A 27,946-nucleotide genomic window follows, 5' to 3' on the forward strand; every position below is an offset into this window, starting at 1 on the left:
AATACCATCAAGCAAACACGACTTACTATTATTAAATGTATTTCCATCGTTAAAACTAGAAAGTCAACAAGAAAGTTTTCCTACTGTTAAAAAATTAGCACAAGTGTTTGGCGTAAAATAATTTTGACTTGCTACAAGTCTTATGCAAAGGTTTGTCGAAAAAATGCATCTTTTTCCAATTTTTTTCCTTAAATTTATGTGAATCAGCTTGCTTGCTAAATTTTTGTGTTTGTTCTGAAAAAAAAACTCAGCATCGAATAAGTTTACTAATTACTAAAAAAGTTTTTACATTTTAATGTTTAATTGTTAAACCTTACTTTCTGTGGCAATAACTTCACTGAGCCTTTTGTTGCGTATAACAGGACTGGGACCAAAGTTTTAAACAACTATTTTTATAATACTTCTAACTTCCATCATATCTGAAAAAAACTTAATGTGAATAATTTGATTGCCGCACGTCACTAAATAACAAAATTTCGTCAATTTTTTTTTTTATATATTTGCGAAATCAAAGCTTCAAAAAGCGCAAACATTACCACAGTTTTACAAATTACAAATGGCAACGGTTTTGCCAGTTTAAGCAGGTTATACAAGGTGAAAGTTAAAGATACAAACGTTTGATATGAAGACTAGCCTACTTAAAGTGATTAGGCTACACAAAAATGGTTTTGATAAAAATTATGCATTCTGTCATGTTTATTGTTTGGTCATCCAATTACAACCAGGAAAATCAATCACGAGGATTCCAACATGAATATATTGAAAAATATAATAGGCTTCAATAGCGATTTCTTCAGCGATTTCAAATAATGCATTTTAATAAGATGAAAAAAACATTGCACATAATTTGTATTCACATTTCTGCTTTATATTATGTCGTAAACTAAAGAGAAACAAATGTCTACAATTTTAACGAAATTCTGGAAGGCATAAAATGTAGTAAGAAAAAGGAGAATGGCTTTTACTGAAATCATTCGACCAAGTAAGGGTTTTCGACTAACGGGAACCTAGATCAGAAATATACTCACAAGTACAAACCAGTGGTTCTTAATCTTTCCAGGTTCGTTAACCAGAAAGAGTTGAACCTAATTAACTTCAATAACCAACTTTTTATTCTAAAGTTATGATCTGCAATCATTGGATAAATAAACAAGACTAGAATTATTACTTTTTCAGCATTCAAATATAGCATCTTACAATCCAAACTCACATAAAAAGGACAAATTTCCCTTTCGGGGTATAAACCAACAACAAAAACCACTGGTTTAAATCAACAGAAGCCGAAAAAGTAGCGAAAAAACATCATCAGACTGAAATGGATCCATCCCTGAAGGAAGTTTTCCCGATGAGCGCGTTCACCAACACAGGGAATTCTCCCTCACTTGCAACCTTCTGTGCTTGCTGGAGCGTGTCAACTACGTCATCACCCCTTCCAAGAAGAATCCCCTTCCCCCCGTACCCTTCCGCCACCTTGTGGTAGTCTGCAATAATATAAAGTGTCTATGTTTTTAGCGATTTTTATGTGTTTTTTTAGTTCCTTTTTAAGAAAACTGTTTTCATCTAACATTCATTAGAAATGCAGCGAATAAATCCACGGGTCAAGGACTGCGAAGTCGGTTAAAAATAACCAGAGTGCGACTCCCCCCCAATAATTCAGGGGTTCTTAAAACTTTTTTTACCGCGGACCCCTAACTTTTTTTTTGCTTTGCATGGACCCCGTTAGACAAGAAATGCTCCAAAATGACGTCACAATACAAATAGACTCCATGACTCTGTTATTTCGGTCCGAAAAATGTGAAATTTAAATGGAGTCTAACTATACATTCAGTGCAAAACCGTTTAATTTTTAATTAAAGTGTTTTCTTTTGAACATTATAATTACTTTAAGTATACACTAGTTTTTTAACTGGGCCTTCATGGACCCCCTAAAACTAGTTCACGGACCCCCAAGGGGTTCATGGACCCCAGTTTAAGAACCCCTGGTGTAATTCATTTACTCACAATCCGTGTTTATTGACCTGTGTAGAAAACGCCACACCCGAAGCACAAATATATGAACCAGTTATTAACCTGTGTAGCTGAGTGAGCAAGCCACTTTGCTCCCGAACAACGGAACTTGCTCTCGCTCGATCTGAGTCCAACCAGCGTCATTTCCCACCAAAGCAATGACCGGTACCTGCAATGGAAGAAGACCACTTGTGTGTGGTAACATCGAGCCGAGGGCAAGCAATCGTTACTAGTCGTAAGCTCAAAGATGCTGAGCAGGGTTCACCGCGTTACGCCTGATGGGTTAATTATGCTGACCCGTCGTATATGGAAAATGTTTAAATGTTGTTAACACTATATTTTAATGAAATGTTAAAGTGTACGACAATTTATTAAGGCCCATAACGGTTTTTGTGGCACAGTAATTCACATTTTCACCGTTTAACGACAACAAGCTGATGGATGTTTTACCCGATCCTCGGCTGTCAATCCTTGGTCCCCCTGTTTTTCGTTAAAATTGTAAAAGCTACATCGATGTATTTTTTTTGGAAAGTTGCTTCAGCACAGCCTAAATTGAGTTACGATTGGCACACTGAACTGTTTGGTATTTTTCATTTGAGTAATTTAGAATTATTTGAAGTTAGAGCAGATAAAAAAATTCATAACTTCAGTTCTCAAAATTAAAAAAAACGGCTTCAGCTCCGGCTCTTACACAAATGGCTCTGGCTCCAGCAAAATGCTCATCTCCAGAACCCGCTCACCTTGTGTCTTGTGAATGTGTCGAACTCAGCGACGCTGTAGCCCAGGCTCCCGTCCCCGTATATCACCCACACCTCGGACTGGGGGCGCACCAGTTTGGCCCCAAGTGCGAACCCGCCCCCGACACCCAACGTACCGAACGCACCAGGGTCCAACCACCTGGAAAAGGGGGTTTTAGGGGTTTGGTGAAAGTTAATGGGGTTATGACATCATCAGTATAAATGAAGTTAAGATAATACGATAATTTAACTGACAGGAAAATGCGATTTTCAGATGAGTTGTCACCATTGCGTGTTGAGTCTATATGAGGTCAATAATATTATCGACTATTGATCGTTTTATCAAAACTGATAACATTAAACGAAGAAAAATAAAGTGTCTTGGCAAGATGTTATTGCCTCTGTTGCAAATTTACCCCGATTTACAAATCTGTTGCATATTAACCTTAAAGTGGCTGTTGTACAATTACATGTACATTTAGGAATACGTCACAAACATTGTAGAAACAGAAAATTACTATATTTAAAACTTCTAACATACTGCCACATTACTTAACTCAAAGGAAATCTCCACGATTGTCAAAAACCAGAAAAAAAGTTTAAGAAACATTGTAAGTATATATAAACTTTGCTATCAGGCTTAACAATAATAATTAAATAATCAAAAACATTTGTAAAGGTTATTTCCATCAATTTTCAGTGGAGCTTAATGATACTGACCTCAGTGGTCCCCTGGGGCGAAGGGTGTAAGCAGCTGTACCCACAAAATCACCCCCATCAGCCACCAACAAGCTATCCTCAGGAAGCAATTCCTCCAACTCTTGCAGAACCTGTGGCAGAAAAGGAAAAACTTAAATTTAAAGTTGAAAGAGTATTTTTTTCTTGTTAAGTGTCCATTTGTAGAATTCACTAAGCTGCATAATTAAACTTTCCAAAACAAAAGACCGCAGACATTTCCAAGGGGCTACAACTGACGCACACGTTATCCCAGCGTTTCTCAACTGTGGCTATCAACGCCCTTGAAGTGCCACAAGGCAATCTTCAGGGGGACACACAAGGATATAATATTTTAATTACTTGCCAGTTAAACTCAAATTTGTGGTTTTTATTACGATTTCAGAGACCTCACTTGTTACTTTATTTTTCCAAAACGTGTACAAGGAGGCCACAAAATGTTGACGAGCAATGAAAGGTTGAGAAGAACTGCGCTAACCAAAATGCTGACATGTTTTAAAGACACTTGACAATTCCAAAACATGTCTTTTTTAAAAGTAGGATTAGATGACAGTCATGGCTGAAATTCATCTATTAATTTGGTATCAGATCGTCAGCGATACCACCCTAGTATCGGCCACGATCCGATAATATCGGACAACGATACTCACGTTTATTGGGTTCAGGTGGATCTTTGTTGGTTGACGTGCGAGCTCTTTGTTGGCTTTCTCCTTTGTGACGTCACCTGTAGAAACAATGGATTGTCGAATGCGGCCAAAGATGTCCGATACTTGGGTATTTCAATATTCGATATATCGGTCGAAAACAAAAATCAATTTAATTTTTATGCTTTTCCAGAAAACAAAGTGATAAAATGCGTTAAAAAACGTCACGTGTTACCATGGTGATCAGAAGGTGTGGCCGATATTATCAGATCGACCCGATAATTTAAGCGAAATGGTTTATCATAAGTTAATTGCCGAATATACCGAGCTGTTAAAATAGTTATTAAAAACAATTAATTTCCTCTTTGGAGTAAACAAAACAAAAAGTTTAAGAAAAGGTTAAACATTTTTTGTTAAAAAATTCGCCAAATGTAGCTAAAATAACGAGAAAAAGTTAAATCCAACACAATGACCCATTGTTACTCCAGTGTGACGTGAAGCGAACCTACATTCTCATGCAAACATGACAAACGCAATTTAATCCAACCTTGACCGAGCTGTTCGATCCATTCTTTCGAGCAAGAATATTTGCCCAGCTTGCCCGCTAGCGCCACCAGGAGGCTGCCCACGTCTGCTTGGATGGCCACTGTAGGGCGCCAGAACATGTCGGTGTTCTTGTACAATTGATCCTGCAACAAAGTATAGAGTGAATCTCAGAGCCAAAAAGGTCGAGCAAATCGACATCATCTTGATAAATAGCTGAACTGAAGATGACACAAGTTCGAAACGTCTTTATGAAGATGATGTTGATCTACTAAACTTTTTTGGCTTTTACATTCATTACCAAGCTACATTACAGACCTGTGCATAGTGTATCTCAATATAGGAGTGTTGAGGAAAATCAGAACTTGTATTTCGTGACTAAGCGGATGCCGTACATTATTGTCCTGATACCGATATTTTTTTTTATATATCTTGTTTTCCGATATTTTGAATAAAACCTTTCGCGATCCGAACCGATACCAAATGACGTCATTACTATGCTTAATAGTCAAAATTGATCGAATTTAAGGCGTCAGGCCAAACTTGGCTTTCACAAAAGAAACCTATTTCTCTAGTTTTTTTATCGTAAAAATATTTTCTCGAAAACTAAACCAAAAACGTTAAAAAAATATTTAAGCTAAATGGAAAACCATGTTTAAAGGAAACGACCGATACTATGACTCAGCATCGGGAATCAACTACGATATTAAAAAAATCTATTTATCGGGCAGCCCTGTATGTGAGTAAGCGGTTTTGACTGATAGACATGAATTAAAATTCGAAGTTTCACGCGTGCTCTTTGAGAAATTTAAAGTTTTGTTGACCAACTTAACAAATGTTTCTCATTATAACGTCGCTACAAAAACTATAAAGTATATTAAACGCATTCCTTATGCAGCTTGTTCACCACAAAATACCTCAAATAATAAATACAAAACAATCTCTTGTTACCCTGAAACCACTAAATTACCTTGTTTCTGTTGATTGCGATGATTTTTCCTTTCTTGGGCAAAACTTTCCCATAACCAAGTCTGAAGTCGCAAACGTTGCCGGCCAGAATCACCAAATCAGCTTCCTGTGCAACAAAAGTACATTAGAGTTGAAGCTTAAAAGCTCATATTTAAATACCTTGCTGTGGTCAATCGATAAGAACCTTTGATTGGTTGCCATAAGTATTAGTGTTACATAATTTTAGCCTCAACTTAATTGTTAGTTAGCGGTAGTTCCTAATTTTTTTTCTTGTGACGCATTCAGCAAAAAGAATTTAACTAAAAATTTACTCCAACCCAATTTATTTATTTTTTGTTTCACAAAATCATATTCAATTGCTGCATTTTTAAACTTTTTTTTATAAATTAAATCGACGGTTTTCATTTAAATATTAAGTCGGTATTACGTCATATAAATGCAAAAAAATTAAGCAGTTCTAATGAATATAAAGTCTCTGATATCGCAGCAAAACAGGGAAGAAAGTGGAGAAACAACAAAAGTCTTTTTACTTTAAGCGCTGCTCTTCGATTCTGGCGAATGTGGATCGGGGAATTTCTCCCCAACAGACCTCGGGACATTCCCCCTGCAACAAAACACGTTGGGTTAGTGGAAAAATTGTTATATTAGTGGAAAATGCAAAAGTCGATGTATCACCAATATTACCTTGTTTATATAAACTGTTTTTGCCAAGCATAATATCAAAACAGCTCTGTAGCAGCTTTTTGTTCCTGATTTTACCATATTTTAGGTGGGTTTGAGCTCGGGTTTTATAATATTAATAGCATGTGTATTACGGTTTTAATATGGCAGGGATTCCTAAGTAATTACTACTTGAAAAAAAATAAATGTTGGAAAACTATTTGGCACTAAACAAGGGAAAATGTTAAAAAACTTGCGAAAACTTCAAGCAAAAGCAGCTAGAAAAAACAATGATGAATATTATAAAAGATTTCTGGGTTTCAATAGGTAAAAATAATCAACTAATTTAGGTAAGAATTTTTCTTTTATACTTTATTCTCTACGGAAAATTCCTTACATACCAAGGTGTTTAGGGTTGTTTTTAAATACTGCCAATTAAAAAAAATAAACTTAAAATAAACGAAAAAAATCTCTACGATCAAATACCTACCGAGGAAACAAGGAATTCCAATTTTCTCGACGGCTTCTCTGAGTTCATCGCAGGCCACCGGAGGGAGCATCGCTTGGCTGCCGAAAACAAAAACTGGTTTCTTCGCTCTCGTCAGCAACTCAACGCAACTCTGGATCTAAAAACGAAAATAAGAATTACAACGTTTTAAAACACTTTTCAACCATTGGCCTGCAAATAAAAAGTGGATTCCAATATTCTTACTACTGAGTTATGTACGTAAAAACAAATATTTCATGATAACTGCCATTCAAGACTTGACGAAATATTCTACAGTTAGACATTTTAACAGGTAAGATGATTTTTTACAGCTCTGGGTCTGAAAGTGAAAATAAAAGACTTGCTTTACGATACCTGATAATACCAATTTTTTTAGCATTTCAGCCATGATTTGCCATCTAACTGACAATTTGTTGCTTATCAGCCCCGAAAACATCACATTTTAACGTTACAATTTGAACGGCTTCAAATATTTAAGCATAATATTTCAGTCATTTGGTATTAGACCGGTTTGGGATACTTTTTGTCCAGTACATCTGGATAACAGATACACAATTGTTTAAATAATTGTTTTTCCTAATTTGTACGACCACACATTTAAGTTTACCAGCAGTATGCTGCACTCATGTGGCAACTCACTTGATCTGCCGTAGCTTTTGGAACCCTCACAGGAAGGGGGGTCATATCGCGAGGTTCGAAAGCACCGGCGAATAGATTGCAGATGTAGTTGTTCAGGTACCAGTTTACAATCTTGTGGCGGAGCGAGCGGCCTTTGCATTAAAATAAAAATAATTAAAAACTAACCCTAACTCATACCACCATTCAAAGTATTGATGGTGGCAAGCATTTGCTGGGAAATTTGTCAACAACGCATAACAAAAGTTTATGGAAATTAAGAATGAATTGATTTTAGAGCACAACTTGGCAAAAATTAGAAATCAACACAACCTTGCAGGCCAGAATTTTGCAATGTTTTTGTATTGAAACTAGGCAAATTTACATCAAGCACTTATGAAACAGCCATGGGTCATAGATTCTTGATAAAATTCAGCATTAAGTATTATGGATTGGTTACCTCAGCAAACTAAATGATATCTTAGGTTAAGTATTACTTCTACCTACAAATAATGTCTTGGTAGTTTTGCTTTAATAAGTAAAATGTTAGTTGAAGATGGTTTAAACCAGGTTTTAAAGCCAGTGCAATCAGCAGCCCTTGGGGCCAGGAACATCTTGTTTAAATTATTATCCAGTTCAACTTTAATTTGTGGTCTCATTATAACTTCATAAAACTTCCTTGCAATAATCCATAAAATATTTTTTTTCAAAACTTGAACAATAATGACACAAATTGTTAAAAGTCTACCAAGGGGGTCAATTACTTAAACATGTTTGAGAACCACTCTTTTAAGCACTATTTTAAACATATCTTGAAGCTTTGCACAAAAACATATTATCAACGGTGAATGGACATTGTCTTACCAGCGCCACCAGAGGCGCCAACCTCCTTCTGCACGAGCTCGTACGGGTACAACGTGTCGATTGGGAACTCAACAAAGACAGGGCCTAAAAATACAAGGCTTGTTAAAGTAACATAAAAAAGCAGAATTGACAAAAGTTAGAGTTGTGTTATCACAAAAACAGTGTGAGTTAAAAAAAGGCTTTTTAAAAAAGGTTTAAAGCCAGTTTACATGTTGTGTAATGTGTATACCTCCAAAAGTAAATACTGGGGGTCATTATTTGTCTGTCAGGACACACAGTAAATGGAATGATATATATAAGCAAGATTAAAAACTTTGGATATTGCACAGGAAGAGATGCTTATAAAACATAAAATTGTGTGTTAGTAATAAACTTACTAAAATTTAAGGGACTGTAAATAAATTACTACCGAAAAACAGAAGTGTTTTAATTTTTTGAAGTTAATCAACCTTTTTTACAGTGAATTTCCACAAAATGTGCGGCAACAGCCGTGAATGGAGAGCAACTTTACGGAGGGTAAGTTTGCAACCCTGTATTTGAGAAACTATCACTTTACAAAAGGATGTGAACTGCAACTCACCAGGAGTTCCAGATTGTGCTTGTGCGATCGCTTGTTGTAGAGTTGGAACGATGTCACGTACACTCGTCACTGTGGCTGTGAATTTGCACAAGGGCTTGAAGAGAGACATCTGGTCGATGTCCTGGAGCGCTCCACGTCCTGAAGTCAACAACATGTAAGCAAACTTGGGAATAACACAAGACAACACTTTGAAAGTTTAAAACTAATGCCAGTAACTTAATTTTTTTACCACAGTGATGGCATCATTTGTTATCGAATTGGACCGCAATACTTTACGCAAAAATAATATCACAACAGAACTGTTATCAAGTGATAATGTTTACCTTTAAGTATGGAGGCAGCGGCGCCACCCATCAGCAATATCGGAGACTCGGCCATCTGGGCATTCTTCACCGCCGTGACCGTGTTCGTCAGACCGGGACCTGCTGTTACCGCGGCAACTCCAATCTTACCTGGTTGTTAAGAAAGAAAATATATGTTTCCACGGAAAAAAAAAAAAAAAGGTGTTAAATATGTTTTAGTTAGAGATGAAATTAATGCCGGGATTTCTAGCACAGTTGTTTTTAGGCAAGGTACAACTGTTTAAACCAAACATAATATTAACAGCAAACGGTGATCATCATAGTTTTTGCCAAGCGTTCTGAGCAAAAATTCACCAATACTTAAAGAAAATTGATAAAGTAATTCAAAGACAGAGCTGCCATATTTAATAAATCTAAAGTTAGACTATTAGAATACATTCTTGTGAGTAAATTGGTGCGACAAATAATTAAATATCAATTTATATACAACCTTTGTTTTGGAAACATAATATTCTAGCATCGTTTAAAACAACTCTGACAAATCAAGTCAAAAAGCTTTTTATTCACCGGACAATCGAGCGACTGCATCTGCAGCGAACACGGCCGTGACTTCGTGTCGTGTGTCGACAACCCTAATACCGAGCTTCTCCGACGCGACGAGGATCGGTGAGATGTGCCCTCCGGTGAGCGTAAACAGGAACTCAACACCATGAGCTTTTAGCGTTTCTGCAACGAGCTCGCCACCGTGACGTTTCGATTTTGCATCGACCTGAGAAAAAACGTTGAGCAAATATTAGTTTAACAAATGTTTGGGCTACACAATCTTTCCTTTTGGTGTTGTTTGCTATAAATTCTCATTTTTAAATATTACTTTTAAAAGTATAAGTTACTCTATTATTTCAATGGTGTTTTTATTTATTTTCTATCTTTTTCTAAACATTCAAAACAAGTTTTTTTTATATTTTTAACCCAAAATGTAAATACATTAGAAAACTAGAAATGTTTAGTCGTGTTGAACGAAAAACAAAATTTTATGGACGTAAAGTCCAATTTATTTTAAAAGTAATTAAAATATTGGATTTTATTATTCTTTGACTTTTTTATTTAGCATACAACTCACCTTGTGGAAAATTTGATAAATTAGTCCAAATTTTCGCACAAACCACGTGACAAGAAATATCAGGCCTCCAATCACAAACAGAACAATGTTCTGATACAAGAGTTCATTGATGAGACCGTCCAACAGGTCGGCCATCTTTGAATTACTACTTGTGCTAAAAACATATTTTGTTAAACAATACAATTATAGACACATTAGTCTTTAGTAGTTGACTGGAAAGTTAAACACACAACCGGAGTTATTGGAGTCTATAAAAGGAAGGCCCAGCCCGGTCTACAATCCAACCACAGCAGGTTTATATTGCTGACATTATTTGGGTTTGGGTAGGTAAAGTATTATTATTATATTTATTCTCCCACACTTATTTTCGTTACTCTAAAAACGTGGTAGGATTATAGACCAGCGCCCAAACGCCCTTGTATCGAACAAATTATATAGATCTGCAAATTAATTTGGGCCCCACACCACAAACCCTATGGATAGGGAACCTAAAAACAACGCATTTCAAAAAGAACAACAACCGTTGACTTTTTAGATACAAAGTTCTGTGCTAACATTATAACCACATTACCTAAATCAACCTAAATTATCCAGAGACAAGGAACTAAAAATTTGCTGATTTGCGATAAAAATTGAAATCGGATCTTTTTCTTGGACTTTGAACAGATGCCATGTTATTAGCGCCAGTCATGCATAACGTAGGTTAAAGGCCCGTTTACATTACAGCTGCACTGAGCTGAGCAAAGCGTAATTTACATTTAAATTCTATTGTGGCGAGCGTTTCACGCTTTGCTAAACTCAAGCCCCGTGCAACTATTGAAAAACGTTACGTTTTGGAGCGATTTTTGCGCCCAACGCAGCTCATTGCAGCTGTAGTGTAAACGGGCCTTAAGGGTGAATGAACAAGATGGTTTCAAACCTTTCGCATAAAAACTAATTTAATCTATGACTAAATTAAGAAGAATATACTTGTTATTCCTTACTGCAATCAATTAAGACTATTTGATATTTTCAACCGGATTATTTCGATGCTTATGTGTGATTTAAAGCAGTGCTTTCCAACCAGTGGGTCACGAAGCTATTCCTAAATGTTAATGTTTTGTATTAGATCGGGAAATTGTTGCACTCGTAACATATATGCAACAAACACGTAACTATTAAATGTGTTGTGTCGTATTAACTATTTCAGTACGTACGCCAGTCGTAAAAAAGGAGGTTTTATGTAACTTTATTCGTTTGGTCATACCTCATTGTGGGGCGCACACTCAACTTTGTAGCAATAAATCTGATTTTTTTGTTTTATTGTTTAACCAAAAGCGAAAGATGCATAAAAATGGGGCAAAGCAAGACAAAGAAAACAAATAACGGCTCACAAAAGCAAATTACCAACACTAAGCACGATCTAAGATGCAAAATGCTGAAATTTAAAGGTTGATATAAGTGAAACAACTTTTTAACCAGGTTGTATATAACGGGTGCCTGTGGAACGTCTATTACCGACATTCGTTAAGCACCCGGTATATTATTGTAAATATGCCTGAATACTTCAGCAGAGCTGACAATATACCCTTGTGGATTCCATGGCTCATTTGCTTGTGGACCATATAAGACATTTCATTCTCCATTTTGTAAATGTTGCTTAAGTACATAGAATGGGGAATTTCTCCCATTCCATTTGCTTCTGGCGAGGAAACATTTTTTTTGCCTCCTTGTAGGTTGGGGCGACATCACGCGGATTTAGTGATCCTCATAAACCGTTGTACACCATAGAAATCAGTGCGAACATCTGTCATGTGCAGTTGTTCGGGAAGTGTGGTGGGCACGCGTGGGGAGTGTGTGTCATCCAACTCCAGCTGAAACACCAGCTCATTAAACACGGTGCGGTGTTAGTTTTAAGTAGCTGATATCGATTAACCTTTAATGTGACTTATCTTATGTAAACCCATCTATTACACATAAGCATGTAAAGTGTGAAAGTGTTGCAAAAAACAAATACCACGATAGAAAGTCACTAATTTAGGTCAAGTTACAAGTCACTGTTGTTAATGGAAGATCCACACACTGAGGTCGTGAGTTCGAACCTCACACAGACTAGTTGCTTTTGTAGCATGCCCTGCTTTCATCACTGATCGACGGTTTTTGTTAGTCTGTTAGAGACCTACGAATTCACTGCTGTGCTTGTGTCACTCACCCGCCAGGCTTCAGCAGATGCTGAGCAGCTTTGAAGATGCTTCGAGCAACATCCAACCCATCCTCACCTCCGTGTAACGCCAACTCACTCTCGTGCCTAAACACAAGCGCTTTGTTACGTCAACAATCAGATAATGACCACAATAGGTGAGTTCTAGAACTTAACACAATGAAGGTCAAAGTGCAATCAGTACAGCAGTGGCATTACACCTTTCACAAAGCGGACACCTTTTTATTGTGGTGGTTGGTAAAACATGACAGTTTTTTAAATCACGGTACAACAAATACTGTAACATACAAATCAGTACTCATGCTAACTACTCAATGTTGAAAAGTTTGCAAACGATTCAAACTCAATTACTAAGTATAATTTATCGTCTAATAAAGCTTAAATATGTTTGTGAACCACTGGCATAAGTTTCTCCCAAGCCAAGCCCGAAAAAAATAGTATTTCTTTAAATTGGAGATACCAATGGTTTTTAACTTTGAAAGTGCAACAAGTGATAAACTACCACCAGGTCACACACGATGGACAGAGATGCTATGCCTTAACCTTAATTTAAGCATTCCAGCATTGCATTTTAGGGCCCAATTACAGCAGTCTAGTATTATTTTTAAACTTTACAATAAGAATATGTCCTCGATAGAAATTGTTGCTGTTTTGTCCATTTGGCTTATTTTTAGAATTCGACAAATTGGAACACACAACAATTAATATTTAGGAAGAATATAAATCTTAATTAAGCCTAAATTATTTACAAGTACACAAAAAGGTCGTAGTGGGTTTAAAACATAATTAACATTTTAGGAGAATATGAATGTACAGACAAAAGGAAAAAAATCACAGACAGTGGCCAGTGCCTTGTTTAAAACGTTGTGTTAGTGTTTTTTACTTACCACTTTATTTCAGGTGCTAGGTTTTTCATGTCTTCTGTTGGGATGTACGGAGGATTCGAAACAATTCCGTCAAACTGATGGTTACTTGTGAAAGATGAGATGTCACAGTGGTGGACTTTGAACTAAAAAGTGAAAACAAAATATTCAAAAGGGTGTTTTAATGCGAACTAAGGTTAAACAACAAATATTATGAAGGTGTTTGAATAAATTAAATTTTGCCTTTTCGTAAGGTTAAAATAGTAAAAAAAATATGAGGCATGACCTTGTATCCAGTTCTAAAAATAAGTCGCGGGTTGGATGATTTTTACAGAGGGCTGTAGGTTGCCGACTCCTGAACCATAACATTACCTGGTCCATTTCTATTCCCACCATCCGTGCGTTATGATTGGTTAGGTTGACGGCATCCACATTTACATCGAGTGCTGTGCAATTCAACGATGCTTGTGACTTCATAAGGGCGAGTGAGATGGCCCCCGACCCACACCCCACTTCAAGCACATTTGGACGCTTTGTGGGGTCGGGACCCAAACTTTTTGTGGGGTCGGTGCCGGAACCAGGGTCTTGCTTAGTTGCTATAGGTTTAAACTCATCCAGAACATAGCCGACCAACTCCTGTATAAAATTTATAAAAAACAATTTGCAAAAAGCCTAGTATTTATAATAAGGTAACATGTACCTACATTAAATTAAATACTTTAAAACTTATGTCATATCACTTTTTTTATGTTTAATAATTGCCAGGGTCCAATGTAGTATAAAACTTGCTAGAATATTACTTTGCAATAATCTCACATTTTTTTATTTATCCACCAAAAGTTTGCAAGTATTTTAGAGACCAAAACCAAATTTTAAATTTGTCCAAGGGTTTCTCAAAATAGTCTACTTCTGTATCTAGGTTTATTTTTACACAATTATATAAAATTGATGTAGTTTTTTTAAATTGTAAGCACCAAAGTCAAATCGTAAAACAACCTGACTACTTGATCTTGAACATGTAAAAAAATAAAAAAAATAAACCAAATATATACTTATAATTAATCACCTCGGTCTCAGGTCTTGGAATGAACACCGGAGGCTTCATTTTCAAAGTCAGCCCACAAAAGTCCCACTCTCCGATAGCATATTGCACCGGGAGTTGTGTTTTCAATCGAGTTTCACACAAAGAATCGATTCTTTCTTGTTCCAAAGTATGAAGTGGTCGTCGCTTGTCCTTTCCATGCAAAGCACTGAACTGTAATAAAATTAACATATTTTTAACAGTTAAAATGCAAAGATCTTTTAAAAGACTGCATTAACTCATGTTGTGAATAAATAGTCAGTTTATCATAATTTTAATGCAGTTTATCTAAACCGTGGTTTCTAAACAGGATACTTGAATTTGGAAACACACAATAAGATCTACAAAGCAACAATATCTAAAGCAGAATTACCTCAACAGATTTATTTTGGGTTGAATAAAGTAAAAGACATAAAATGAATATCACAGCCCATACAGAAATAGGCTGTATTTTGGACGGATCAAATAAATCTTTATTCATTTTCAACATAGTGAAAAGGTACTGATTCTAAGGAACATATAAATAACATTTGAAATCAACCTTTTTTATTTCGGTCTCTATTTGTCAGACAATTAATTCCAATGAGACGTCAATATTCACCACTCAACTGTTTTTGCGCCAAGAACGAATGAAATAATGAGACCGGCCGAGCTTTCTGGTTCCGAGACTTTTCCCGACTCAAACTTGTTCGTCCATTTTCGAAGCAATTCCGATGCACTTTGATTTCTATGTTTTATCGGTTTTATTCGAGCCGAGCAGTTTAACATTCGATAAAGCAACATTTAATTAAATTTGTCTGGAATTTTTACAAAAAAATTATGGAATTAATTTTTTTTCGAGGACAAACACTCCCGGTTTGATTAAATTTATTTCATTTCCTTGAAAATCTTCAAGATCATCATCTGTTAAAATATGAAAATGTTTGGATAGTTTGTTTTAAAACATTATTGAATGTAATTTGCATCAATCACCGCTTTCTGACGACAAGAAAATATCTTGATCTTGATCAAAAGTTGTCATTAGATGAGAAACACGAGTATTCATTTTCATCGGTGGAACACCAACAAATCTAACACTGAAAAAACAAACAAAAACCTATTCTAAATACTAAATTTATTAATTTTATTAAAAAAGTGTTTATCATAAAAAAACAGTATTAATTCTAAAATGATAAAAAATTGATATTAAGTATGTCAACTGGTAAAAAAAGGAGAACTTTACAAACTTTGATTTTCAATAAAATGCTAAAAAAACAAATTCTACTTAAATCCTACTTTGGATTGTCAGCGTCGAAACAGTCGATGTTGTAACTTCGAATGTTGCCGCAAATTGCAATCTTTGTCTTTAGGACAATTTTAGGCTTAGGAGAAACTTTGATTAATTCCTGCAAAACATAAAAAATATAGTTGCAGCAGCACTATTTGATAGAAGTTGTGTAACATGGTTGCCACACGTTTTCATGAAACAAAAGTATTTAAAAGCTGTAAAAAATTAATACTATTTTTATTTTTAAAAGAGTCGCTTGAAGGATTTTTAATATATTTCAAAAAAGACAAATGCAATGTTCAAATACGGCACTTTCTAAACACATAGCTTAAGCTGGAAATAAAATAAATTCAAAGACTATTTAAAGACATTTAAAAAAAACATTGGGTAATCCTTTTCTTTCACAAATGAATGTGAATACTCATGAATACTAAAAGTCTTTATAGAAACCCGGTATAAACCACAAAACCCAGCAGAATTAATTGTAGACTATCAATGGTAATAAGATTGGATCTACTTGACAATAATTGAACAAACCTTCCCAGGCAAGCACAGCATGCACATTGTGTGTAAGTAGGTTTCATTTACCTTCCCAGGGATGCTGAGTTGTTCATTTTCAACATTTACCAACTCAGAAGCACTTGCCACACTTTCCTCAACATTCTGGAGAGAACATAATAATATTGTTAAAAAGATAAAACCATTTTCACAAATAGGAATGTCTAATTACATATTTTACTTCAATACCACAAAATTCTGAGCAAAACTTATAAAATAGCCAGGGAATATTTTCAGTTGTTTATGCTGGAATTTGATTTTATCGTTACGGAGTTTGGTTAACTCCTATTGTATTATTGTGTGAGAAATTTACCTTTCTATGTAGAAAACTATCAAAGTCTATGTAAAAAACTAAGGCTGACGTGATTGATTTAAATTTGCTGCTGTCCGGCACTGATGACACCCTAGTATCGGAAATTACTGGTGCTAGGGTCATACCAGGCCTCGGCTTATTTAGCACTGTCTTATTAGTAAGTCTGAACAATTTTCATGGACGACAGCTACGTGGACGCGAGTAAAAATAATCCCAGGCTCAGGCAAAAATTTCTAAGCTGGGCCTACATCAAAAATACTATTTGAAAGAAAATACATACAATTATTTCCCTAGACCGCAAATAGACATACCGTGATTGAATCGAGATGTGGAGTCATTGAGGGCAGATTCTTTGTCATGTCAAGTTTTTTTCTCGACTTTTTCTTTTTCTTAGCTTTGTGTTTCTTGTTATTTCCAGTTTCTTCATCCATTTCTTTTAAAGTAAGTTCTGCAAAAATAATGAACTTGTAAGCCCCATGTGAAGAAACAGCAAGTTAAAAGTCTGCATTTCATGGAACTTTCTGACAAGTGGGAAATGCACTCCGGGACATCTAATTGCAAGTTACTGGACAATAGGGCGCTCTTTCACTATTGTACGTAAAAATTAATAAAAAAAAAACTTTCTTCAAATGCCGCATACCACAACACATATTGTTTGGGTTAAGGTGCGGGTTAGCGTTTGGTTGAGGGTGGGTCAAGTTATTATTAATAATAAACATAATATTACTTGACCCACCCTCACCCAATCGCTAACCCGCACCCTAACCCAAACAATATGCGTTGTGGTATGCGGTATTATTTGGTTTTGTTTTTTGTATAACTTTTCACGTACATAAGTGAAAGAGCGCCATCTCAACCTAACCCACATAATGTTAGCAATATAAACCCCAGGACGAAAACGTGGTAGGATCCTAGATGAACGTCCATGTGTTTTTAAACCACTGTAATGATCTTTTCGCTAAATAACTAACTTTACTAATATGTTTTAATATTAATATAAAATAAAACCAACTTTTAATTCTTTCGTAAAACTTTTCTCAATATTTTAATTTTTCGCCCCATGTTAAACTCATTCAAGTGGAACTTGATTAATCTGACAATGATTTTTAACTTCGGGTAAAAATTGAAGTTTTACAAGATGTTTCGTAAAGCCTATGGTTTGCAAATGGATTAAGTTTTTTAGCGATTGTTTGAGTGATAGTCCAATAAAATTTTTCAAGCTTTATTACATTAGATTTACAAAATAACTTGAATTTTCAACCGTCTTACAAATGCTTGTAAAGCTTTTTACACAAATGTTTTTCAAACAAAGCAACAACTACAGAAAAGTTTTTTTTGCATAAATTTGCAACAGTGTTCGTAAATCACGTCGAATTCATCTGAAAGGACAGAAACATAAAAAAGTGACTGCCGCACTTTCGTCTAGGTGGCAATAACGAGCCGATGCGACATATTTTTTCAAATTTATTCAAAAATAGGAACAAACGCATTTACTGGGGAACAAAAAGAATGTACTTTAAGAAATACGAACGAAAATACAAATCTCTAATGTGAAAAGCACGAAGTTGGTGAAAAATTTAGTTACTATTCAGTGTTGTAATAACTTAAGTCAATGTCTTGTCTTTAGAGCACTTAAGACACTGTTTTCAAATGACTTAATTTAGATTTTCATCATATTGAAATGACTTAGTTAACCTTTCTTCTAACTGCATTGTTAAAACCACCAACACCAACATAAATGTACAGGGCAACATTCCGACACAACTGATCAGGAATCGCACAACTTCCCACATGTTGAAAGATATAAAGTGAATACTTACAACCGAGATCTGCTAGGTTTAACAGCGTTTTAGTGTTTTCGACTTTTGAACTGATAAATAGGGTTAATGTCTCTTGTACAATAAAAAGCAAACAGGTTGAGGCACTACGCTATGATGAACATGTGCGAGATCTTAAATAAATGTATTGTTAAAAATTTGTCTTTTAGTCCAGAAAAATATTATTGATGGTGTTCTTTGTGCCGAGTCACTTGTGTGTGTTTTCTGGTTTGTAACAAATAAAATAAACCGATTGTTGTCAATTTTTCTGGGTGGGCAACAAATTTGTACACGTGGCAGTTTGTGATTGGCTCCAAGCAAGTTTGTACACGTGGCCAAATGTGATTGGATGTGAAGGAACTATCTCGTGATTGGTCAGTTGACCTTGTTGTTCATCTTGAAAACCCAGGGAGCGTTGAGGAGTTCATCTTCGGTCAAGAATCCGTCGCCTGGAAATAAAAATGGATAAATTGAAAACAAAGTCTTACGTCACCTACTTTTATATGAACTGATTCTCCTATTAAACATTATTTAACCTTTTTTGTCAAACGAATTATTATCTGCCTAAATGCGAATGGTGAAAAATAAACGAGTTGCACATTAAGTAAATGTCAAACTAATGATGGACTTTAAAAACGAGAAATTGAAAGGAGATTTCGTGAAACCTGACATCGTTTCTAAGAATGTTCGATAATATCGATTCGGAGCCGATACCCGATACCAGGTGACCGGTACTTGTCCGATAATACATTATATCGGTATAGTATCCTTGTTTTAAAAGCAGGATGTTAAGAAAGGTACAATCAAAATAAAGTTCAACAAAACTGCTTCACGCCACAGCAAATGAGTGCTCTCTTTAATCGGTAAAATGTAAGGCAACATTTCAATATTTCGACTCATTTGGCACATTTTGCTGTTAAATCGGACAGTGGTAACTTGGCAATAGTAATGACGTCATTCAGTAAACAGCTAACTTTTTCTAGTATCGGGTATCGGGTATCGGGTATCGGGTATCGGGTATCGGGTGTAGGAATAAAATGCAAGTATCGGACGCACTTATTCGGTCAACAAATACGGAAGCGAAGCGGTTGAGACAATCGCGAGTGTTACGTCATAGAAGCGGGCATTGTTTGGCGACTTTTACTTGGATTTGTGGAGGTCGTAAACTTGTTTGAGCGCTCGGTTAAATATTTGCACAAGCGCATATTTACAAGGAAATTGAAGCTAAGGTCGAACTTTGTTGAAAACATTAGAGTCAGGTTTCCGCTTGTCGATCATTGCTCCAATGACGCGCTTATAAACAAGAAACTCTGAGTTTCTAAGTAAACAAGAAAAAGTCAAATAAACTTATGCCTTGCAACAGTGGTTTATGTAAATCAATTTTATCCTATTGAGCTTTGTCCAAATTATATCAGCGCTTGAAATGAAGTTCGATTCTATCTTTGGAAGTTTTGATCAACTATTTGCGATCGTTGAACAAAATATAATGCTGCTATCGTTTTAAAAGCTTAAACTTTCGTTCGACGAACGAGTGAACTGAAGTCGGTTTAGGCGACATCTACGTTTTCCCTTAAACAGGCGTTTTATTATTTTAGCAGTTACACTTTAAAGTGGCAAGATTATATTTACTTCACGATCCTGTTTAGAATGCCGAAAGTTGGAGCAAAACACACAAAGGTCCGAAGATCTTGTTCGTTAAACTTGTTTTGTTCATAATAATATTAACAATTTTAAAGATTTATTTAAGCAAGTTGTTTTTAAACCACACGAAGTAACTCCAGAGCATATGTCCAAAAAGTAAGTGTTAACTTGTTAAGTGGAATAAAATAGGCAAATTTTTGGCTTGAAAACCTGAAAACATTACATTTTTACATTTTAATTTAATGAATTTGTTATCGAAACGATCGATGTTTGCGCAAAATTTCGGAATAAGATCTAAACTATCGAACATCGTACAAGTCAGCCAACCCCGGTCTTGTTTTGATTCTACTTATTGTACAGTCTTCAGGCCTGTGGTTAGGTTAACAACCCGACCTCTGCCAAATTTAAATCTACCCGCTTGTTTACAAGCCATTATGACTCACAACTGACGTCACAATTCGCAACAATGGGCGTGCTGAGCGTGTCGAATTCGGCGGTTTAACTCGTTCGAGTCGAAGGGAGCAGTAAACAACATTTTGTTTTCGTGAAAAGTTTCGTGTTGTGACAGTTTTATGAAACAAGTCATTTTGAAATAACGTTCCAGTCAAGTCATTTAAAACATACAACAAGTGGAACCTTAATCACGTTACTTGCATGAAAATAAATATTTCAAAATCGCGACAGGTTCTATTCTAAGAAAATTTCACATTTTGAAAACGAAACTTTTTTTACAAGATTTTTTCATTTAATTGACAAAAAACAATAATTGGCACTAAAGAGTCCAAATCAATGATAAGAACATTTTAGTTTTAGTTTTTGCGAAAAAAAGTTTTACCGTTATTTTTGCTATTTGTTACCAAAAAAATAAACAATAGAGTGACGAAATATTGAGTATAATAAGTCAAATGTCAGCAAAACTTTACGGGCAAAGCAAATAAACGAAAGGTAACTGCCGGTAATCTATCGCAAATATAAAGAAAATCGCCCAGCCATTTTTTAATAGTTATGTTTTTTCGCAGTAAGTTAAGCTCAAGAAAGGGCGAATTTAGATTATTTTTTAGCAGCAGGTGTTTGTAAAATGTTGTGCGACCTCGATTTGCCAGCAAACGATCTGCTTCATTGAAGTTCTTGAGTGGTTTGCCTCCTTTCATCTGGTTTACTTTGGGTTGCTTTATTTACACAAGCTCACAATAGGGCGGTCCGTCAGGCTTGATTGACAGCTCCCTATTGTGGAGCCGCGTGACGTCATAATGTGTTTGAGTGCAATGTTTACGTTTAAATTTTGGGAGCAAACACGAGGTTTAAATTTGCGGTTTTTATTCGGTTTTGAAGTTAGTTTTACGCTAAAACAATTCATTTAAGCTTCTTTAATGCAGATAACTTATAATTTGAAAGTTTGACAACATTTTTTTCAAGTTAAATTAAGTTACTTTATTTTGTTTGTTTTTCAAAGTTAATGTTTTCCTGATCTCTTATATTTTGTGTCTTTTTAATGTTTTTTTCTATATTTATTTGATTTCATGTTACGTAATTATAACTAAAATGTTTTAACAGAGTCAACACAATGCAATACAATGTGACGTCACACAGATCCTTGTTGAAGTGATTGTATACGTCACAGAGGAACATGAAAAGTGCATTATCGATGTTTACTCGCGCGACCGAGCTCGATTTCAATCGCGATTCCAACTTCCGAGCTCGATTGTGGCGAAACAATGACGCTTATTGTTGCGTCATAGACACGATGAACGCGTTTGACGTCGGCCAAAAAGTTGATAAAACTCGAAAACTTTTAAAGAAGCTTCGTTTAAATTCTACAAAAGCGGATTTGTAAAATAGCAATTTCAATTTTTTTAAGTGATAGTTGTGACGTAATAGGGAAAAATAATTCTGGCTTTTAATAAATATTTGAATCCATGTTAGACTACAAAAGTTATTTAGTAGACGGTGGTTTATTTCGGTTAGTTTGTTTAAAGAAATTTAAGGTGGACTTTAAAAAGTTGAATTTATGATGAAAGAATAACAAAAAAGAATATAAAAAGTTGGTGGTCTTCCAAGTCTTTAATAACTTTTGATTTTTAGGTTATCTTAGAAAGACCACCTAGGCTTTGTTAAAATCTTTTTTCAGACGCTCGACCATTGTTTTGTCACAATAGATCATTGTTTCAAGAAAACGATAAAATTCTGACCCTTGCCAACTACGTCACGCGTTTATCCATGCGTGAAATCTGCAGCTTGCCGAGGTCACGTGACCACATTCCTGCTCGGCCGCATATCGATTGTGACGTCACAACGAACGTCGAGCGGAAGACGCTCCTAATATGGCGGCAGCTTAGCACGTCAAGGTGAAATGCTGACTTCTGGAACATTTTGAACTCGAGGCGAAACTGAGAAGTGCTTGAAAGTTTTACCGTTTATTTGTCGGGGGTTAAAGTTTTATAAAATGCATCATTTTTGAATAAAACGTTTACCGAAATATAGATTTTAGAGAACTAAAACTTACATCCCAAAACACACATTTTATTATTTATCTTTATTATTTATAACTAATTGTGCGCTAATCGTTTTTAGACTCAAATAAACTTTCCCTGAAATCTTTGCTACTTCTATAATCTCGGATTTTTATAACCAAGGGTTGAGTTGTATTAATGAGCTCAATAATTTTTATAACTTTTTGCGAAATCCCGCAAGTTTTGAAAACAGAAAACAATGTTAGGATGTTTTTCCCGCATAAAGTAACTATGAACTTCACTTTCATGATGCTTAGCTTGGCTTAAGCTCCATGCAAATCCCATTATCGGGCAGCGCGGGGTTTTGTTTCACGTTTAAGTAATCTATAGTTTACCTATGAAAAGGTCAGTTGATGAACCTTGTGCAAAAAACTTTCAATATACATAAAAAGTTTGTGATTTTAACGTTTAGATACATGATTGAAATTCTGCTATAACAATAAACTATTTACCTTATTCATGGTTCGTAAAATAGTTGAAGGTGAAACAGCGATGGAAAAATAAGATTTGTCTCTTGGATATAAAAAAAAATTAGCGAAACTATAAAAACGTTTTTTGTTAAAAAACAACTCTACTGTTCTTTTTTTTAAACTGATTTTTAGCAATAGATTCTTATCTCAAAACCGCAATTTCTTTAAAAGACGTAAATGAACATGTTGCTTTGTTATAAATGCAAAAATAAACTGAGTTCTCATCAAGTTATGCTGGTGGCATAAGAAGTTTGATTGACAGGTGTAAGATCACTTCCCCGAAGTGGTTTTGCTTAAGATTGCGACTTTCTCATCAATGTTCAAACAGCCCTAAGGCATTTAAGCCACAAGCTGTAGCTGTGCGCAAACACTAAACGAACTTAAGCCGCAAAAACTTTGTTCAAAACAACTTCTTTGCGACACTCCTTTGACAGTTTGGAATATAACAACGTTGTAAGCAAGTCATTTTTAAATTACTCAAGGACCATTAATCTAATTTGAAAACAAAGTTTTTTTGCATGATTTTTTTGCGTTTTTCGATCGCTTCGTGTAATAAATCTGTTAAGAAATTGACAAATATCCTGTAATTTTTGTGCGACAATAAATGAAGACTTAGTGCAACTTACGCCGTTTGTATTTTGTTGCCGACTTATTGGTTCAAAATAGAACATTGAAGGATAATATCGTGAAGAAAAACGGGTTTTAATTAGAAAACTAATTCCAATAAACCACGTTTATTCTAATTGCCAACTTGTATAAAGTGCCAAGCGTGTCCACGTGTCCCAGTGTCCTTATACCAACCTGGTTTCAGGAAACCTCAGCTTATTTAAAAACATTTAGCTTGTAACGCGCAAAAATATTCCCAATGCAGAACTGGGTGACCTTAGGAACTCACTTTTAGACTTTACTACATTTAGTTCAGTCGTCAAACATCCTTAAAATCTTTTTATAACTGATTAAACTTCCCGGGGAATCTTTATTTATTCAGTAAGGTCGTAAATATCCACGCTATTGTCATTTACCCTCCCCAATAAACCAATAAACCCCTGGCTGAATTGAGGCTGAAAACTCGAGATAACCATCAATACTGCACCGGCAAGTGTGAAAATAAGCTCAATAGCGACTCGTGACCTTCAAAACGGAGGTCATTACTTTTATCGCGATCGCCTATGACCGCCAAATAACCTTGACCTTTATGTTTATTTCTTATCGATTGTAGAGGTGCAACTTAAATTATCCGGGCCTTTAGGGTGGCGGACTAATACTTGTATATAAAATTCTGACAGTGGCAATATAGGTCTGGATTAGTATAGAATACACGCACACTTTTGTCGATTCACAATCTTTTTAATTCTGAGTTTATTTGAGTTTTTATGATTTAGTTGCTGAGTCATTGTCATTAAAATTGACTTTTTTTCGAATAACAACAAAAATGCAGCGAGCAAACTATTTTTCGTGAAAAATTAGGAAAACAGCCAATTTTTACAAAATAGAAGCACTTAAGTCAAGTTTGATTATTTTGACTCAACCGATTTAGTCCAAGTCAAGTTATTTTGTTAAAAAACTTGAGCCAAGTCATAACATTACAATTGATTCGTTGTAATGCGTTTGGTGTTTGTTTAAATGCTGGTCGCTGTAGTATTATGACGTCATAGTAAGCAACAACAAAAGTGATTGTTCTTACCATTGACGTCGGCTCGTTGAAAAGGTTCTGTTGCGTCATCAATGCTTGTTCCTGTTACGTCAGAAAGCTCGGATTGCGTCACAAGGTTGTCTTTGTTGAGGTCATAAGTGGTGAATTTGCGCGGGAGAGCGACCGGCCTAAATATGGAAAGAATTGTAAATGTTGCTCGACATTTAAAAACGATTGCTATATTTAGAAGATGGACTTGAATGCGTAGGTTCCAGTTCATCTTTAAATTCTATTCAAACCCATTGAAAGGTGGGTTGCATTTTGTAAACGTTATTAATAAATCTTTAGATAATGGATGTTGTATAGTTAGGTCTAGATTCAAGATCAAAACCCATACAGAAGCAAGTTGCATTTGGGAATCTGTTATTTTACTAATAAAAAGGAAAGAAAAGTTTTATTACTATGTCAATGGTGCGTTGTATAAAGTTGCTGCTGGTTCAATGCATTGAAATGTTCAACGAAATCCAACGGAAACAACTCGGGTTCAAACAAGATCAAACATTGCCAAGATGTGTTTGAGTAAATACTTGAGCAGATTTTGTTTCGCGATTCAATATTTCCTGAAACCTAGACTGAGTTCATGTTCAAGGGGAGGTTACTTTAGGTCACAACTAAAGGTTTCTCTCGGTCAAATTAAAACTTTTTATTTTGGTCAAGGTTCAACTGTTGTTGTAGTGTTTCTTAAACGATGCAGCGGAACTCATTGTATTTTTTAGCAACTTGAGTAAAGTAAAGGTGTGATGCCAACTGGGGACAAATTAACAAAACTGATCTCAATTATTTTCAAGCAGAAGTACAAACACCAAACCCCGGAAGTTTTTGATGGCCGTATTTGTCTTATTTAAAATCTGAAAACAAGTGGCACTTTCGACAAATTGTAATTTTAAGTTGACTCGCTTCCACACGACCTTGCTTCGTCAGGCCCGAGTTCTTACTGAAGCATCACTTATCCCCACTTATTTCCTCCGGACTCACTTGAACGGTTCTTCTTCTTCCTCTTGCATCCTGAACGCGTCGAGCTCCTCGGGAGTGAGATCAACATCCAGTGACACCCTGGATGCAGCTGCCTCCTCAACTCTTCCGATGATCGCATCCAACTCGCGGAGACGAGCGATCTGAAGCTCAAGGTCGTCATTAACGTTGCTACGGACCTCATCACCGTTGCTAGGCACCTCTACTGCGTTGCTAGGGACCTCTGCGTTACCATGGTGATGACGGTGGTGGTGGTGATGGTGATGTCTTCTTTCAAGCTGTTGGAAGAATATTACATTTAGAAGAAAATTATGTATAGGCAAGTGTCGGCGAATGTGTCGGAAACAAGTCAATCAACCACAAATTAATTCTTTGACATAAAATTATAATCTTAAACAATTAAATTTGGTAAACTCGTATGATTTATGCAATTCAAAAAATGAAAAAGCGCAACATCCAGTAAAGCAAATTGTTTTTAGAAAAAAGGGAAATCAACAACCCAATTACTAAAATAAATTGGTGAACTAAAACACTTATTTTTAAGACATTTTGCCTGAACGACTTAAGTCAAGTCAAGTTATTGGAAAAAAGTGACTGTTTACAAAATACCATTTTAAAAAAGTTAGTAAATTGCTCGCAGGCCCCATATGTGGGTTAGAATTTCCAAAATAGGGCAAAACCGGTGCTAAATGCAAACAGAGAAGAGATGCGTAGCTATATAAGGTGGGAATAATGGAGGTTTAAATAAAGCGTTGCTAACAAGCGTAGCATTAATCAACAAGAACTCCTCTGAATTATTCTACAAAGCTTCGATGACCTTTTACAAGTCGCATGAACGCATTGTATTACGAGCATTCGGTTTCAATCACCCTGAAGAGGAAGATTTGAATAGATCGCCGAAACGGTAAAGACGAATAAACATAATTAGCATAATAAGCGGAGGAGCTGTACTGAATAATAAGAAAGGTTTTTGTTTGACTTTTAATTCATTCTTCCCACTGACACGCGCTTATTATCAGCGATCCACTTACGCAGGTGGTTGCCAGGTTTCTTACCTCGGGGTTGTTATTCGCTTTCTGCCGGCTTTCGAGTGGCAAACTCCCGCAGAGTTCGATCATTAAGAGCGATGTCAGCAGCAGAACAATTCGCCTTGTTTGCATTATTCAAGGTTTAGATAAGTACTTAAAGATAACAAGCTTATAGCTCTTAGAAAGAGTTAACAGTGGAGTTAAACGCAAATATTTGTAAATAGAAGTGAAAAAATGTTCTTTCATATTTAGTGTAAAACCGTTAAAAAATCGCATCTTTTTATAAATAATCCTGATTTTTTTGAAATACTTCTGACCTAAACAAGTAAAGTTTTACTGATATATCTCGTTTCTCTTTAATATCACATTTTCCACATTCAAACACAATTATTATATTTACTTTTTGTTTATTTAAAGCCTCAAAAATCTAAAAGTTTAAAGTTGTAATACTTCCGATGAAGTGCATTATGACGCAACAGTAAACAACACGCCCCTTTCCATGCTGCTCATCCAAGCATAACCTCGTAAAATCTCCCCCAAACAAACAAAACGCGAGACGGCTATTGTTACATCACTGAAGGATAACACGATTGTTTGCTTCTTCGTTAAACACGTGTAACTGAAGATTAATTTAACATTTCTAGCATTTAACTTATTTTAAACTGTAGCAAATCTAAATTATTTCTGTTCAGTTACACAGCTGGTTGTTTCAAACCAGTAGTTATAAGTTAAACTTGAACTGCGATTCAGTTCCACTTCTCCGGTTAAAGCAGCAGCGATAACCTGACTTCTAAGAACTGCAAGGCAATCTATTTCTCGCGGCCGTAAATTCCACTAAGAAAAACAACTCCTTCGGGCAAAACATGGATTGCTCACTGGTGACACCTGATGGTTGTATTAATTGATAAAGGTCCCCAGTTGATGGCGCTGTTGATCGAAACATGAAATGCTGCAAAACGAGGCATTTGCAAAAGTTGCACATGTTATATTAAAATACCTGGGCGAAGTTGGCGCGCTGGATTGGTTTTGGGTAATATCTTCAAAAGTTGTGACGATACAAAGTTAAAATTTCTACACAATCCTTATATTGCTTACATCTTTCCAGCAATCACACTTTTAACGAAAAAATATTAATATTCATTTTTATGAATATTAATATTCAGCTATATTAACACCTAATTTTCAAACTTTCTCGCTAATTTTTTCACGAAATAAACTACAAGACATACTCTTCAAAATGAGCCATAGC

The 27,946-nt window shown here is 35.6% G+C and overlaps 4 protein-coding genes across 4 annotated transcripts; all 4 read right to left on the reverse strand.

Annotated features, from left to right (window-relative positions):
• Nucleotides 1-507: 507 nt before the first annotated feature.
• Nucleotides 508-10,630, reverse strand: LOC146165718 (2-hydroxyacyl-CoA lyase 2-like). Its single transcript, XM_083381734.1, has 15 exons — nucleotides 10,285-10,630; nucleotides 9,732-9,933; nucleotides 9,186-9,314; nucleotides 8,863-9,000; nucleotides 8,283-8,366; nucleotides 7,443-7,573; nucleotides 6,786-6,921; nucleotides 6,166-6,239; nucleotides 5,637-5,741; nucleotides 4,671-4,812; nucleotides 4,130-4,203; nucleotides 3,465-3,574; nucleotides 2,748-2,904; nucleotides 2,071-2,176; nucleotides 508-1,481 (listed from the first exon to the last, which is right to left on the reverse strand). Exons 1-15 carry the CDS (start codon nucleotides 10,417-10,419, stop codon nucleotides 1,306-1,308), a joined length of 1,899 nt encoding a protein of 632 aa, XP_083237860.1. The 5' UTR covers nucleotides 10,420-10,630; the 3' UTR covers nucleotides 508-1,305.
• A 994-nt stretch (nucleotides 10,631-11,624) lies between these two features.
• LOC146165719 (MTRF1L release factor glutamine methyltransferase-like) lies at nucleotides 11,625-15,211 on the reverse strand. The gene is made up of 6 exons (XM_083382386.1): nucleotides 15,038-15,211; nucleotides 14,414-14,602; nucleotides 13,720-13,983; nucleotides 13,372-13,493; nucleotides 12,473-12,571; nucleotides 11,625-12,144 (listed from the first exon to the last, which is right to left on the reverse strand). The coding sequence occupies exons 1-6, from the start codon at nucleotides 15,209-15,211 to the stop codon at nucleotides 12,012-12,014; spliced, it is 981 nt and encodes a 326-aa protein (XP_083238512.1). The 3' UTR covers nucleotides 11,625-12,011.
• On the reverse strand, nucleotides 15,205-17,178 carry LOC146165720 (uncharacterized). The gene is made up of 5 exons (XM_083382388.1): nucleotides 16,878-17,178; nucleotides 16,284-16,358; nucleotides 15,704-15,813; nucleotides 15,401-15,504; nucleotides 15,205-15,331 (listed from the first exon to the last, which is right to left on the reverse strand). The coding sequence occupies exons 1-5, from the start codon at nucleotides 16,995-16,997 to the stop codon at nucleotides 15,246-15,248; spliced, it is 495 nt and encodes a 164-aa protein (XP_083238514.1). The 5' UTR covers nucleotides 16,998-17,178; the 3' UTR covers nucleotides 15,205-15,245.
• Nucleotides 17,179-18,012: 834 nt separating this feature from the next.
• On the reverse strand, nucleotides 18,013-27,354 carry LOC146165721 (uncharacterized). The gene is made up of 4 exons (XM_083381292.1): nucleotides 26,725-27,354; nucleotides 25,673-25,947; nucleotides 24,689-24,825; nucleotides 18,013-18,832 (listed from the first exon to the last, which is right to left on the reverse strand). Exons 1-4 carry the CDS (start codon nucleotides 26,827-26,829, stop codon nucleotides 18,759-18,761), a joined length of 591 nt encoding a protein of 196 aa, XP_083237418.1. The 5' UTR covers nucleotides 26,830-27,354; the 3' UTR covers nucleotides 18,013-18,758.
• Between the last annotated feature and the right edge of the window lie 592 nt (nucleotides 27,355-27,946).

Source organism: Ascidiella aspersa, chromosome 2 (assembly GCF_963924565.1).
Source record: "Ascidiella aspersa chromosome 2, kaAscAspe10.2, whole genome shotgun sequence".
Lineage (NCBI taxonomy): Eukaryota > Metazoa > Chordata > Ascidiacea > Phlebobranchia > Ascidiidae > Ascidiella > Ascidiella aspersa.

Coding starts and splice junctions, on each gene's coding strand:
- LOC146165719 (XM_083382386.1), bottom strand. CDS start 15,211: ATGTTGCTTTATCGAATGTTAAACTGCTCGGCTCGAATAAAACCGATA. Junction 14,603..15,037: donor TCGTTCTTGGCGCAAAAACA/GTTGAGTGGTGA, acceptor ATTTTATTACAG/TTCAGTGCTTTGCATGGAAA. Junction 12,572..13,371: donor CTAGCACCTGAAATAAAGTG/GTAAGTAAAAAA, acceptor GCTTGTGTTTAG/GCACGAGAGTGAGTTGGCGT.
- LOC146165721 (XM_083381292.1), bottom strand. CDS start 26,829: ATGCAAACAAGGCGAATTGTTCTGCTGCTGACATCGCTCTTAATGATC. Junction 24,826..25,672: donor GAAGAAGAAGAACCGTTCAA/GTGAGTCCGGAG, acceptor TTCCATATTTAG/GCCGGTCGCTCTCCCGCGCA. Junction 18,833..24,688: donor TCAACGAGCCGACGTCAATG/GTAAGAACAATC, acceptor TTTTATTTCCAG/GCGACGGATTCTTGACCGAA.
- LOC146165718 (XM_083381734.1), bottom strand. CDS start 10,419: ATGGCCGACCTGTTGGACGGTCTCATCAATGAACTCTTGTATCAGAAC. Junction 9,934..10,284: donor TTTATCAAATTTTCCACAAG/GTGAGTTGTATG, acceptor GTTTTTTCTCAG/GTCGATGCAAAATCGAAACG. Junction 3,575..4,129: donor TCCACCTGAACCCAATAAAC/GTGAGTATCGTT, acceptor TTTCTGCCACAG/GTTCTGCAAGAGTTGGAGGA.
- LOC146165720 (XM_083382388.1), bottom strand. CDS start 16,997: ATGGATGAAGAAACTGGAAATAACAAGAAACACAAAGCTAAGAAAAAG. Junction 16,359..16,877: donor CACATCTCGATTCAATCACG/GTATGTCTATTT, acceptor TGTTCTCTCCAG/AATGTTGAGGAAAGTGTGGC. Junction 15,814..16,283: donor AACTCAGCATCCCTGGGAAG/GTAAATGAAACC, acceptor TATGTTTTGCAG/GAATTAATCAAAGTTTCTCC.